The following is a 14,330-nucleotide window of genomic DNA, read 5'->3' as shown; positions in this document are numbered from 1 at the left end:
TCGGCTCCCTTCCACCTCCCCTTCTCAATTTCAGTATTCCTTCCCTTCCTGTTTTTTATCTCTTTTCCCTAAAAAAACCAAAAAACAAAAACCCTTTCTCTTCTGTTAGGTACTTTAGTGTTTGCTTTTCTTTTGCTTGTGTGTGTTGTTGTGCTGTGTGGACAAGCAAACAGTGTATGTCAAAGGAGTACACACGGTCCGTATTTCCAAAAACAGTGGGCAAAACACTACACACATGAACAGCTATTATTTAAATACTGTAATACTACACCGTGTGTTGCAAAGCAGGCAAGCCCAATATGAGGCATCTTTGGGGTCTTGGCAAGGGCAGAAGTGGGCGAGGTGCTGCTGTCCCCTCAGTGGCAGGGTTGCTGTGTTGCTTCCTGCCTCAGTCCAGCAGACCACTGCCATTGCTCTTCATTCAAGTCAGTGTGCCCACCTCGCAGGGCTGCTGTCTTTGTTTGCTTCCTGCCTACCAGCCAGTGTTTTCCCAGGCAATTCAGCCAAAGAGACTCTTGAGGTTACTGACTGTGAATAGGAAAGTAGTTCTAGGGGAAAGGGGTTATTTGCACTTCAAAGAAACCTACAGCAGAGTTTAGGGATAGTGACCTCCTCACCGCTTCAATGCCTAACTTGATTATCCCTTTGTGAACTTTGGTTTGAGTTTCCGAGAACAGCACATTTTACCCGTACCTTGTACAAAACTAGTGGGCCAAACTGTCTGAGGTTTGGCAGGTGGGATGCCCTCCAGGGGGGCCAACGTTCATGTGCTTCTGTGCAAGCAGTGAACAGTTACAGCTTTTTGCTTTGAAAGATTTCCTTGAAAAAATCAAATTTCACCTGTGCCTCACACAAAAACTACTGGGCCCAATTGTCTGAAATTTGTCAAGTGGGCATCACTCTAGGGGGGCTGAGAGTTCCCCAAATTTCATGTATGTAGCCTGAAAACTGAAAAAAATATGGCCATTTGTGTTTTCCCATCCAAGTCAGTGGGACAGTGCCAAAAACGAGTGATTCAGATGTCCGAATCTCACTTTGGATTCGGATCCGAGTCAAAGCGGATGAGGTGCACAGCCCTGGTGAAATTTATAAAATGCAAAGCCATGCAGCTTCCCATTATGGTGAACATAGCGAGGCATGCTCTCCTGTGTGGTGGAAGTTCTTCATTCTCGCCTCATGAAATGATGCGCTGGCCACTGGGATTGAAAGGCTGGGGTACTGACTTTCTAGTACGTTTTACTTGGTGAGTAGGTGCACTAGCGTGCCCTGTGGGAGGGGGAAGCACAAGAGTCCCTCATGGTGTCCAAACATGCTGCAGTAAAATTCTTACCCTTTCAGGGCGCAATCCTATACATGTTTAGGCAGAGAAGAAATCCTACGACTCCCAGCTTTCCCCAGCCCATTCCCCAGCTAGCATGGCTGACTGGCGGATGCTGGGAGTTGTAGGATTTTTTCTGTCTAAACATGTGTAGGATTGTGCCTTTAGTGAGTTACTAACAGAAACATCTGAGGGGGAGCCCTATGTTTCCCTGTTCCTTTGCTAGGGGTCTGCTTTGAAGGGTCCCCCCCAAAAAAAACTGGGGGTGGATGACAAAACACATTTCCCGTGGGAAAACTCTTGGGATCTTGGGGAATAGCCTTTTGCCACCCAACAGCTGCTTTCCTGTGGGGCAGTTCTAAAAAGCAGCCCTCTAGCAAAGCAACAGAAATGCTTCCTTTGCTTTGCTCAGGGGCTGCTTTTAATTAGCCACAGAGTGGCACAGAAAATGAAGTGAGTCATTTCTGATGGGGGGGCGGGGGGCACCTGTCCAAGGTGAGTGGGGGCAAGATCACCCCTCTCTAGTAATCAGCAGACTTAACTGTTCCAAGTTCAGGTTTGATTGCTGTGAATGCATAATCTGCAAAGCAAAGTGTGGCATGAGAAGTCTTGGCTGGCAAAGAGCACTCTCCTGCATTTGGAGATCCAAGTGCGCCAACATCTGCTGTAAGTTTTAAATCGAGACAAACCTTGTGTGTTTGACCTTTTGGCAAGGTGGCAAGACATTTGTAACCAAGCATCCACTAATAGCCCCACGTGCCACCAACGGTTTGTCTCCTGCATTAAGTTCCCCAAAGAGTTTTCTGTCATCTGTAGTAACTGATCTTCCTGTCGGACCGTTTACTGATCTTCCTGTCGGCCCGTTTACTTCGCATTCTTTTCCATTAACACCTTTCAGTGCAGCAGTACTGCTATTGGCTCCTGTTGCTGCCACAAACCATTTCTTTGGATATTGATCTCTTCAAGGTAAGTTTTTCTTGAGCTGCCAGCCAGACATCACCGCCTTTTCCTCCTTCCCGAGCTAATGGAGAAAAGCCCATTGCAGCAGTTCCTCCTTTCACATAGATCCTCCATAAGTCTGCCATACTTCCACAGGTCATCCATTAATCTGCCATACCTTCTGAATAGGGCTCAGCCGACCCACACCATGGTATGGGCCAACCTCCAGAGAGTCTCCCTTCTGCTTCAGCAATATTTGAACTTACACAGGGCCAGGCAAGGAGGGACCCCATCTCTAGTAGAAATCTTCTAGAAATAACCTAGCAAGGCTTTATCTTCTGTTTGCCGTAATGAATTCCTTCTCAAGTAAGCAGGTGTGAAGTTAGTAGGAAGAACAAGGTTGGAGTTTTGAGAGTGGCTCCGCAGTGAAGTACCGAAAAAGGATGCATGTGTGACTCTTGTATCTTCTGTACGTATTTCCGGGGTAACATCCAAAGAGGGAACCTTTGCATCCTCCACATGTACTTGGGAGATGTTTAGGTTTTCCCCTTGCACAGGTCCATCCTTGCATTTCCTTATGGGAAAGTGTTTACAGCTTTTCTGTATTGTTTGGGGTTTTTTATGCAGGCAATATCTTGTCATTATGCAAGTTGTGGCTGCCACTATATTGATGTGAAAGGAACTACTCAAGAAAACATTGAGAAAGAAATTAAAGATATTGCAAGAAGAAAGTTTGGCGTAGACTCATCTTTCTCCATGAAAGTAAGTGGAAGGTTTTTATGTCTTGTAACAAAAACATTTGACATCATACCTCTGTCGTAAGTTGGAGTGGTGGGAATAACTATTTTGGTAGAAATGGCCTGTCAAGGGATGTCCTTTGCTATTGAACAGGTCTAATTGTAGATATTGTCTTCTATATAGCACAGTACCGTTGTGTGGTGATGCATGCTCCATCATTTTGGGACAATGATTTACCAATGCTGTATTCTTTGATGCGTTCTTTCCGTTGTTGGCAGTAATGAGAACTGCTTCTCTATTCAGAGTGATTATCAGATTAGTGTAAATGCCCACCTTTCGAAGGTTAGGTGTGCCTCCTGTAAGCAACTACACCCATCTCCAGTGTCAGTTTCTCTTTTTACAATAATCCCAATTTCAGACATATCTAGTATTCTTTCTGTCTGAAACTGGAAGAGAGTTCCTTCTGGATGCATGACCAGGGCTGTGTAAAATCCCCACTAAGGAAATAAAAATTCTGTACCTAGTTAATCCAAATTTTACAGCAAGGAAATATGTAAATGCTACAATATTAATATTGAGCAATTTGTATGTATGTTTGTTTATTTGTTTACAATATTTGTATACCGCTCTATATCTAAAACAGATTTCGGAGCGGTGAACATTGCATTGGGTCTTGTATTCTGCATTATTTATGAAGTTAACGTTACCGTTTTCATATTATGTTTGTGTGATCTAGTCTACTTCTTTTTATTTAAACTGCCCTGGGAATTGTTACTGAAGAATGGCATAGACATTTCTATAGTAAATAAATAAATAATACTTCTGTTAGACATGAAGAAAGCAGTGCAGGGCATTAAAGCACCACCCCCAAATATGGAAAATTGTCTTCATATACCTCTCTGGCTTCTTAGATTTCAGCAGGCATATTGGGTAGTATCCAATAAGGGCAGTGTGCTTCCAACAGCCAGCGTTTCTGCATGCGTCGGGTCTTGCCCACGGAAGTGGTATATCATGGCTGCACACGGACCTGGGCTGGTGGGGCAGGGCTCATGTGGACCAGGGCCCAGCGGGGCTGGCTGTGTGCACACCGGCTCTGTTGGATACTACCCAGTGTCCACACGCTTCCAGTCATATTAATGGAGCCTTAACTGGCTAGGAATTCACTTCTTCCAGTGAAAACCCAGGTCCTTGGGAAGCTGAATTCTATGCCCTGTCTCATATTTTCAGTGCTTCCAGGAATTGTAGAATACATACAGTCCCTGGTTAAAGCATAATACTGTAGCTTAAACCATGAGCTAATGTCAGAAGAAATTTGTATTACTCGGTGTACTCTCTTCCAAACAGTCCATAGGCAGAACCATGTACATTGCATGATGTGCTGAATTCAGCATCTTCAGAATGTAATCTTCCAAGGTTACTTTATTAAAGCAGGTTTCATGGCCTGAAGGCCGAGAGGTTGAGGATGTCTGGCAAAGCTTAGGCAGAGGGGAGAAGAAACAATTGCGATTGAGTGAAACAACGGGATTTATTTGCAGAATTTATACAGCTTGGAAAACCAAGAACCAATCTATGTGTGTGATTTACTGTGGAGGGAAAGCACTTGAGGGTTATTCGGGACACATGACGTTGTGGCCACCCCACCACTTCCCTCTCTAAAATGCACATTTTCTGAAAGTTGTTTTAGCACATCTTTTGCCTTCAGTGGCTCCTGCACACTTCAGCTGCAGTGTGCTCCATTCACCCAGATTAAATCCTGCATGTTGGGTGTGCCTAGGAGTGTGAGTCTGCCTGGCTGGAAGAGAGGGGTTGGGAGAATAGCCTCCTAGGTCTACTCAGATGTAAGAGCAAAGGTGAGGAAGTGAGCCAAAGGGATGGTGAAGGGGCACCCTAAGGAGCTGCCATTCTGCTGCCGCCTGCCCTCCCCACTGCCTTTGTAGGCTGTTTCCTCCCTTCTCAAAGGTGCAGTCTCGCAATTCCGATGTATCAGGATAGCAGCTTGACTCATTCATAGAATGCACCCTGTTTTCTTCATTCATAAAAGCTCAGTTTTAATCTTTAATCTTTCACAATATCCCAATGGTGGATGAGAGGGGAGAGGTGTGGGGCTAAGCTATGGGGGCTTAATTCAGCACTTCCAAACTTCTTTGAGCAGGGGAGTGTGGACAGGGGAGGGGAACAAGCCTCTCATTTGCTGAACAGCACCTCTGTGTTCAGCGATGTTCAGTGCAAGTGGCAAGACTCCGCCCACACGACCCCAAAGTAAGGAGGACTGACATACAGCATGACCTGTGAAAGCGCGTTTTAATGTACTGTGTACTCTGCTTTTCTGGCTACGTGTGTCCCTGATGGACCAAAGCCGATTTCATTAAAATCCCCATTAAACCTGAAAGCGCTTCCCATTCAGTTGCCATGTAGATCTGGCCCAAGACGTTTTCAAATAGCAAAGTAGGAACTCACACTAAATAATGGTGGCTGTCTCTTCTCCAAACCTCTCTTTTGTGCTGCTGAACATCATCAGCGCTGTCAGCTCTTGTCATCTGTTGAGTGAGTAAATAGGGGACCTGAATTGAGGGGAAAGCTGAAATGGTGCCTTGGCAGACACACTTTCTGCTGCTTTGTACAGAGTTCAGGACCAAAGCTCCATGCAGGACCAAATTGCTGGGTGTAGGGAATTCCCCCTAAAGTAGATAGGAGCTTCTTGTGTGTGCTGTGGGAATGATTTTGTGCACAGAACAAGAGGGTTTCTTCCCCAACCCCCATAATCAATCCTTCCTATTTTTGTTCTTAGGATGCTTGGATTTTACGAAGTCGTCTTGTTAAAGGAGAGAGAGGAAATCTTTAAAATGTTACCCAGGTGCCAAGGCTCGAATATCCTGTGCTGGATTTCTGAACTGCCTAAGAAATCATAAACCCTTGCTTGAATGTGTTCTATACTTTTTTCTAACTGTTTTTTTTTTTCCAAGTACTATGCAGTTAGTAGTAATTTCAAAAAATTCTGCAGCTTATTTACATTTGATAATCTAAGGCTGAAATTGTAAGCCTACCTGCTCACCTGCATATGTAGTGGGAATGTAGAATAACACAAGTTTTTTTGTCAAACGTTTTCCTAGAATTTATGAAAATAACCAAACAACAAATTAACGTGTGTTCAGCTTTGGGACTGTAGTTAATATTTGAGGGAGAAAATAAAAACCTTACGTGCAAAGAATGATTAAGCTGTTTTATGTGGATGCATGACTGGGAATTGCAAGATTCAAGAAGGAAAGTTCTGAAATATCAATAGAGATTATGGACAATAGCTCTAATGGAAAAACTGACATAACTAAAATGGGCAGAAAGACAGCAAGCACAGCAAGGATGAAAACTTCTATATAATTTGGAACTGTTTTATAGAATATGTAAATAAAAATAAGGACAAACAGAAGCCATCAGTAACACATAATGATTAATGGAAAGATGCATTGGGGTGAAAGAAATATAGGAACATGAGGAGACAGACGTTTTTAAATGAAAAGGAATTCATTAATTGTAACACAAACTGAACACATTATCCATCTGATCAAACAATGGATTTGTTACTGTTTCTGTGTTTTTATAAGTTTAAAATCAATATAAATATATGTTAAAAATGCAGTCAATAGTGGCAATAAAACAGGATCTCGTTGTAACCGTACACTGAATGTTTTACTAATTACATCAATTTCTAGAACACTAAGAACACAATTCCCAGGCCTAATGCATAGCCACCACATGTGAAAGAAATCATCTTTAAGATCAACCACCTTTCATTAAATGTTTTCATAGTAACCGCAAACGCATGTCATGCTAACGCACAATGGGTTGTTGTCTGAAACAGCCCACAGTGGGTTAGCATATCATCTGAACCTGGACCGGTTTTATCAGGGTGGGTTATTATTTATTACATTTCTATACCGCCCCATAGCCGAAACTCTTTGGGCAGTTTAGAAAGGTTAAAAACACTAAAAATACAATATGCAGAAATGAAAAGCAAAAAACCCCACACGAACAGACAGTATACACAGAGACAACATGTATCTAAAAACAACTATGAGCAATCAGCCAACCATAAAACAAATCCAGGATCAATTAAAAAACTCATCACAGGCTGCCAAATTCCTGGGAAAAGAGAAAGGTCTTCATCTGGTGCTGAAAAGATAATCAGGGCACCAGGTGAGCCTCATCGGGAAGATCATTCCAAAATTGGGGGGCCACCACTGAGAAGGCCCTCTGCCTTGTTGCTATCTTCCAAGGCTCCCTCATAGGCAGCCGGAGGAGGGCCTTAGATGTTGAGCATAGTGTACAGGTATGCTTGAGCTGGGGGAGGTGCTCCGTCAGGTATTGTAGTCCTGAGCTGTGTGTGGCTTTATAGTTGAAACCAGCACCTTGAATTGGCTTCGGAAGCACATAGCCAATGCAAGCGGGCCGGCGTTGGTCTTACATGTTCGGACCTTCTGGTCCCCATTATCAGTCTGGTCACCACATTTTCACAAGCTGCAGCTTCTGACCCATCTTCAAAGGCAGCCCCATGTACAGCGCATTGCAGTAATCTAACTTGGAGATTACCAGAGCATAGACAACTGAAGCCAGGTTATCCCTGCAATCCAACTGGCACCTTGAAATCCCATTGGATTGCATTGGAATCTTGCCAAGGACTGGCTTGCCCCCACAGTCCGGGTGGGGGCATGGATTTGGTCCCCCCACCCCCAATTTTCGGGGGTTGGTTGGTTTTGGAACCCCTTTTGCACAAAACACCCTGCGGAAATAAATTTTAAAAGCCAAGGGGGGGGACAAATCCAAGCCCCCTCAAGGACTGTGTTGCCCCAGCAGTCCTTGGGGGGGGGCTTGGATTTCCCCCCCCCCTCAGTGTTCCACACGGGGCACCTTTAAATCCCCTCTATTCATCTGCACGGGGATTTAAAGCATCCCATGCAGAAAAGACAAACCTGATTTTATGGGACGAGGGGCTGCTGGGGGGGTGGAGGGCTATGTGGGGGCTTCCTTAAGCCCCCCCATCCCAGCACAAATGGAAAACACTCAGGGAAGTGGGTGTTTTTAAAGGGGGGAAAGGGTTGCAGTTACCCACTTCCCTCCATGTTTCCTATTGGTGCCAGGGTGGTGAGAGGCCTTGGGGGTCCCACACACAGCCCTCTACTCCCCTGCCAGCAACCCCCCCCATAAAAAAAGGTTTGTCCGATTAACCCTAAAGATTGCTCTCACAACTCGTATTTTGACAGTGACAACTGTCAAAATCAAAGTGGCAAGAGTGATCTTTAGGACAAATCCAGGGGGCTCTCCCAATTGGAGATCCACTCCCTCCCCCCCCCTCACCCCCTTCCCCGCCAAAAAAGGCATTTCCTCCATGTGTGCAAATGGGAAGAATCGGGGAAGTGTGGGGGAGTTTCTCGTGCCCATTTTTATGCAAAAGTGGGACTGGGAACAACAGTAACCAAGGGACCAGACCCCAACTGTGATTGGAGCTGGAAGGGGGACTTGACAGCAGGCAAGACAGGTCTGGCCCCAGCTCCCCTGGGATGCGGGCTGGAGGACTGGGGGGGAGGGAGGGTGGGTGGGGGAAAATAAACTACACACAGTATGATTAGCTGTCGGGGCACAGTAGGTTATTTGCAAAATAAGCTACTGTGCATATCTTATAAGCCACCATGGTTTAAAGTGACATGTGAACCCATCCCCGATAGCCCCATGTTGTAGGGGTTCTTGTCCGAACCCGGACATGCCAACCCATCATGGGTAGAGGGCATCAGGCCGCAAGCCGCTCAGGAAGAGTGGCAGAAACCCCAGCCGCTCTTCCTGAGCGTGACCGAAACTGCTTTCCGTGATCTCAGCCAAGCTGCTGCCAGGGCCCCTTTCCCCTTGCCATCTGAGAAGAAAAGGGGGGCACCCTTAAAAATAGGTGCAGGGACTCGGGCAAGTGGGGATTCTTAGCAGGGCACCCCCAAGGCTCAGGGCAATGCATTGAACCCTGGGGACACCCTTGCTAGCGGTTGGTGTACACCCTGTCCCCCCACCTGTCAACTGTGCAAAGCTGTCAAAAGCAGTGTAGCCTTAGAATCATAGAATAGTAGAATAGTAGGGTTGCAAGGGGCCTACAAGGCCATCAAGTCCAACCCCCTGCTCAATGCAGGAATCCAAGTCAGAGCATCCCTGACAGGTGGCTGTCCAGCCTCGTCTTGAAGGCCTCCAGTGTGGGAGAGCCCACCACCTCCCTAGGTCATTGGTTCCATTGTCATATTGCTCTAACAGTCAGGAAGTTTTTCCTGATGTTCAGCTGGAATCTGGCTTCCTGTCACTTGAGCCCATTATTCCGTGTCCTGCACTCTGGGATGATCGAGAAGAGATCCTGGCCTTCCTCTCTGTGACAACCTTTCAAGTACTTGAAGAGTGCTATCATATCTCCCCTCAGTCTTCTCTTCTCAAGGCTAAACCTGCCCAGTTCTTTCAGTCTCTCCTCATAGGGCTTTGTTTCCAGTCCCCTGATCATCTTGGTTGCCCTCCTCTGAACCCTCTCCAGCTTGTCTGCATCCTTCTTAAAGTGTGGTGCCCAGAACTGGACACAGTACTCCAAATGAGGCCTAACTAGTGCTGAGCAGAGGGAAACTAGTACTTCCTGGGATTTGGAAGCTCTGCTTCTATTAATGCAGCCCAGAAGAGCATTTGCCTTTTTTGCAGCCACATCACATTGTTGGCTCATATTCAGCTTGTGATCAACCACAATTCCAAGATCTTTCTCGCTTGTAGTGTTGTTGAGCCACGTATCCCCCATCTTGTAACTGTGCATTTGGTTTCTTTTTCCTAGGTGTAGAACTTGGCATTTATCCCTATGAAATGTCATTCTGTTGTTTTCTGCCCAGCGCTCCAGTCTATCCAGATCACTTTGAATTTTGTTTCTGTCTTCCAAAGTATTAGCTATCCCGCCCAATTTTGTGTCATCTGCAAATTTGATGGAGGTACTGTTAGTGGGTGGTTCGTCTGCCCGGCTAGGTGATATTCAACCTGTTCTGGAGGGGGTTGCACTCCCCCTAAAGGATCAGGTTCGTAGTTTGGGGGTGCTCTTGGATCCAGAACTGTCACTTGAGGCACAGGTGAACTCAGTGGCACGGAGCACTTTTTATCAGCTTAGGCTGGTATACCAACTACGCCCTTATCTGGACAGAGATAGCCTAGCTACAGTTATCCATGCTCTGATAACTTCTCGTCTGGATTACTGCAATGCGTTATACGTGGGGCTGCCTTTGAAAACGGTCCGGAAACTTCAGCTGGTCCAAAATAGGGCAGCAAGATTGTTAACAGGGACTGGCCTGCGAGCTCATATTACGCCAGTACTTTTCCAGCTGCACTGGCTGCCAGTCCATTTCCGGGCCCGATTCAAAGTGCTAGTGTTAACATTCAAAGCCCTTAACGGCTTGGGGCCAGGTTACCTGAAGGATCGCCTCCTCCCATATGTGCCTGCCCGGACCTTAAGATCATCATCAGCGGCCCTTCTCCGTGAGCCCCTGCCAAAGGAAGTGAGGCGGGTGGCTACTAGGAGGAGGGCTTTTTCTGTTGTGGCACCCCGGCTCTGGAATGAGCTCCCTAGTGAGGTTCGCCTGGCACCTACATTGTACACCTTTCGGCGCCAGGTGAAGACCTTTTTATTTTCCCAGGCATTTTAGCTTTCTAAATTTTTATCTTTGCTGTTTTAAATCTGTATTTTAAACTCCTGTACTGCTGCTAGGTTTTATTGTGGTTGTATTGTTATATTGTGGTTTTAATGTTCTATATATTTTAAATTGTTTTATTGTGTGTTGTTTGGTTTTAGTTTTTGTGAACCACCCAGAGAGCTTCGGCTATTGGGCGGTATAGAAATGAAATAAATAAATAAATAAATTTGATCAGCATTCCCTGCACCTCCTCCTCCCAAGTCATTAATAAAAATGTGGAAGAGCTCTGGGCCCGGGACTGAGCCCTGCGGTACCCCACTCGTTACCTCTCCCCACTTTGAGAAGTCCCATTGATAAGCACTCTTTGAGTCCGATCCTGTAGCCAACTGTGGATCCACCGGATCGTTGTTTCATCTGGCCCACTTTGAGCTAGTTTGCTCATCAGGATATCATGGGGCACTTTGTCGAAAGCTTTGCTGAAGTCAAGGTATATGATGTCTACAGCATTCCCACGGTCCACAAGGGAGCCTTGAGTGTTCCCTTGTATGTTTGATGTACAAGGGAGCGGCCAAGGCAAGCCCCTATATTTATGGATAACCACAGTTGTGGAAGTGTGCAACTGCAAATAACCTAATAAATAATAAGTAACAGGGCCATCTGCACACAAAAAACAGGGCCGGAAAAATGCAAAAAAAAAAATTCCAACCCCATTTTTGTGCAAAAAAAAAATAAAAAGAGGGCTCCAACTGTGATTGGGATTGAGGTCAGAATGGGGACGGGGGGGCTTGGCAGGAGCTGGTGGGGGGCAGTGGCAGCTCCTCCAAAGTGCTGTTTGGGGACTGGGGGAGCTGCCGCTGGCAAAGGGAAAGGGGCACCAAGAAAAGGGCTCCGACCGTGATCAGGATTGCGGTTGGAGTGGGAATGGGGGCTTGGTGGCAGACAAAACAGGTTCTGTCACCAAGTCCCCTGGGATGCCAGGCAGAGCTGGATGAGGGACCAAGGGGGAAAGAGGGAGAAACAGGCCCGATCATCTGTCGGGCACACCGACCACACACTGGGTAGTTTGCAAAACAGCCCACAGCGCACATTTTGTCACCCATCGTGGGTTGGCATGTTGTGCGAACGCACCCAGTGTGAGATCATGCCATTGCCTTCCAATGTTGAAGTAATTTCTCATTATACATAATCCTATTGTAAAGAACCCTTGAAGAGAAAACACGACGCAGCTGTGGGGAGCACGTTTTTTCAATATCTCTTTGGCGTGCAATCATTGCATTGCCACACGTGGTGCTTGAAGAACTTCTGCTAGATAGTCAGTAGATGGTGCTCTTTTGCCAGAGCGCACGATTAAGGCTATTGCTGCATGGCTGAAAGGAGGAGGAGCTGAGGAACCTGATGACGAAGGTGAAAGAAGAAAGTGCAAAAGCTGGGTTGCAGTTAAACCCCCAAAAAACCAAGATTACGGCAACCAGCTTGATTGATAACTGGCAAATAGAGGGAGAAAACGTGGAGGCAGTGACAGACTTTGTCTTTCTAGGTGCAAAGATTACTGCAGACACTGACTGCAGCCAGGAAATCAGAAGACGTTTACTTCTTGGGAGGACAGCAATGACAAATCTTGATAAAATAGTGAAGAGCAGAGACATCACACTGACAACAAAGGTCCATATAGTTAAAGCAATGGTATTCCCTGTAGTAACCTATGGCTGCGAGAGCTGGACCCTGAGGAAGGCTGAGCGAAGGAAGATGGATGCTGTTGAACTGTGGTGCTGGAGGAAAATTCTAAGAGTGCCTTGGACTGCAAGAGGATCAAACCAGTCCACACTCCAGGAAAGAAAGCCGGACTGCTCACTTGAGGGAATGATATTAAAGGCAAAACTGAAGTACTTTGGCCACATAATGAGAAGACAGGACACCCTGGAGAAGATGCTGATGCTAGGGAAAGTGGAAGGCAAAAGGAAGAGGGGCCGACCAAGGGCAAGGTGGGTGGATGATATTCTGGAGGTGACGGACTCGACCTTGGGGGAGCTGGGGGTGGCGACAGCCGACAGGAAGCTCTGGCGTGGGCTGGCCCGTGAAGTCACGAAGAGTCGGAAGCGACTGACCGAATAAACAACAACAACTGGAAGTTCTGCTCTTGATTCTTCTGTCCCGCAGTGTCACAACATATGTGGCTAGACATTGGATGTCTAGTATAATTATGCGGGGAAGACCATTGTTTGATCTGCATGTAGGAGCCTCATGCTCTGTTGCTTGCACTTTAAATGTTCCAGACCTAAAAAAGTACATTCATTCTATACTCGAAGTAAGATAGAACAGGGAGGCCTGTCTTTGATGCTATTTGTGTGTGTGTGTGGGGGGGGGGGTGTTTCTTCAACCCTCTTAGTCACAGACGTGGGCAACATACATGTATCAGGAATACACTGCAACATTTTGTTGAAGGGCCACACTTCTTTTATTTTACTACAGAAGGTTGGTTTTCAGTAGAGCTAACACGGATCTGATGGTTTCACCACGAGTGCTACCTTGCCTTGTCAGCGAGAGCTGTGTAGGTTCTTTCTGTGCACGTCCTGGACAGGAGAGGAAGATGTAATCTGTTTATGTTCTGAACACCACAGTTCACGAAGGTTGTTCACTAGCTTCGCATGGGGTTAGAGGTGACATATACAGACGATAGATTTGTTTATTTTAATGTATTTCTTTCCCTTTATTCCAGGGAGCTCAGGGCAACATATAAGGTCCCCTCATCATTTTCTCCTCACAACCACCCTGTGAGATAAATTAGCTTGTCCAAGGTCATCCAGTGAGCTTCATGGCAGAGTGGGGATTTGAACCTGAAGTAAACAGGTTAAACAGGCATATCCTTTGCGCTTATGGGTGTTGTTGTTATCAAATGTCCTTGTTCACATGTGTGCAGACTTGCATGTGTACACACATGTCAAATGAGCCTGGAAGTACAGGGCTATTTTGCTGAGCTGTGGCATGCACACAGGAGAGTATGTATTCTACTTCAACCAAATGGGACATTAGCTCACGGACAAATGCCCATTTCTGCAGGTCTTTCCATATTTTTTCTCCTTGTCATTGCTTTATAATTAGCATTCAAAGTTGTTTTTATTCAGAGGTGCAATAAAAGCTTAGTTATACAATTTTTGGTATGCTCTAACATATTTAAGCATAATTCTGTCTTTATGTTAAGGTTATAATTAGATACATCAGTAGACATCAATAACCTCTAAAATGTTAGACATGGAACTTTGAGTGATAATAAAGTGGCATCCATATATACTCCTGATTTTTCTTTGAGTACGTTTTCTACTTTTTAAGGATCTATAGATATTGTGAATAATATAGCCAATAGATAGAACTTGGATATGCCTCTTTTAGCTTGGATTCTTTCAGCATTAGTTCATTTGCAGACATGTTGGCTTTGGGAATATTTGTTCATTTTTAACTGCACGTTTCACAAGTCAGTTGCCATGATCCACCAAGCTCTCCATGAGGACTTGCATGTGTGTAGTCCGCTTTATTTTCTAATGAGTAGCATCTCCCGTCATCCACCCTGAACATTGCTTACTTGTTTTTATTTATTATTTATTAAGAATATTTATATACCCCTTCTCATTTGAAAGTAATCCTGGAGTAGTTGATGAAAG

The 14,330-nt window shown here is 45.6% G+C and overlaps 1 protein-coding gene and 1 pseudogene across 5 annotated transcripts in view; one reads left to right on the top strand and one right to left on the bottom strand.

Annotated features, from left to right (window-relative positions):
• PHYH (phytanoyl-CoA 2-hydroxylase) overlaps positions 1–10,263 on the top strand; it is a 44,676-nt gene extending 34,413 nt beyond the window's left edge. For all 5 annotated transcript variants that reach the window (XM_084811635.1, XM_084811636.1, XM_084811639.1 and 2 more), the window contains 2 exons: positions 2,885–3,019; positions 5,784–10,263. In XM_084811635.1, the coding sequence (XP_084667761.1) occupies positions 2,885–3,019; positions 5,784–5,837 (189 nt within the window). In that variant the 3' untranslated portion in view covers positions 5,838–10,263. The remainder of the gene's footprint in view (positions 1–2,884; positions 3,020–5,783) is intronic.
• LOC146340210 (GTP-binding protein 10 pseudogene) lies at positions 1,779–2,467 on the bottom strand (annotated as a pseudogene).
• Positions 10,264–14,330: the final 4,067 nt, after the last annotated feature.

Source organism: Heloderma suspectum, chromosome 7, assembly GCF_057233095.1.
Source record: "Heloderma suspectum isolate Gila_16-S chromosome 7, 16-S_ref, whole genome shotgun sequence".
Lineage (NCBI taxonomy): Eukaryota > Metazoa > Chordata > Lepidosauria > Squamata > Helodermatidae > Heloderma > Heloderma suspectum.
This window is presented reverse-complemented; position numbering and strand designations above follow the sequence as displayed.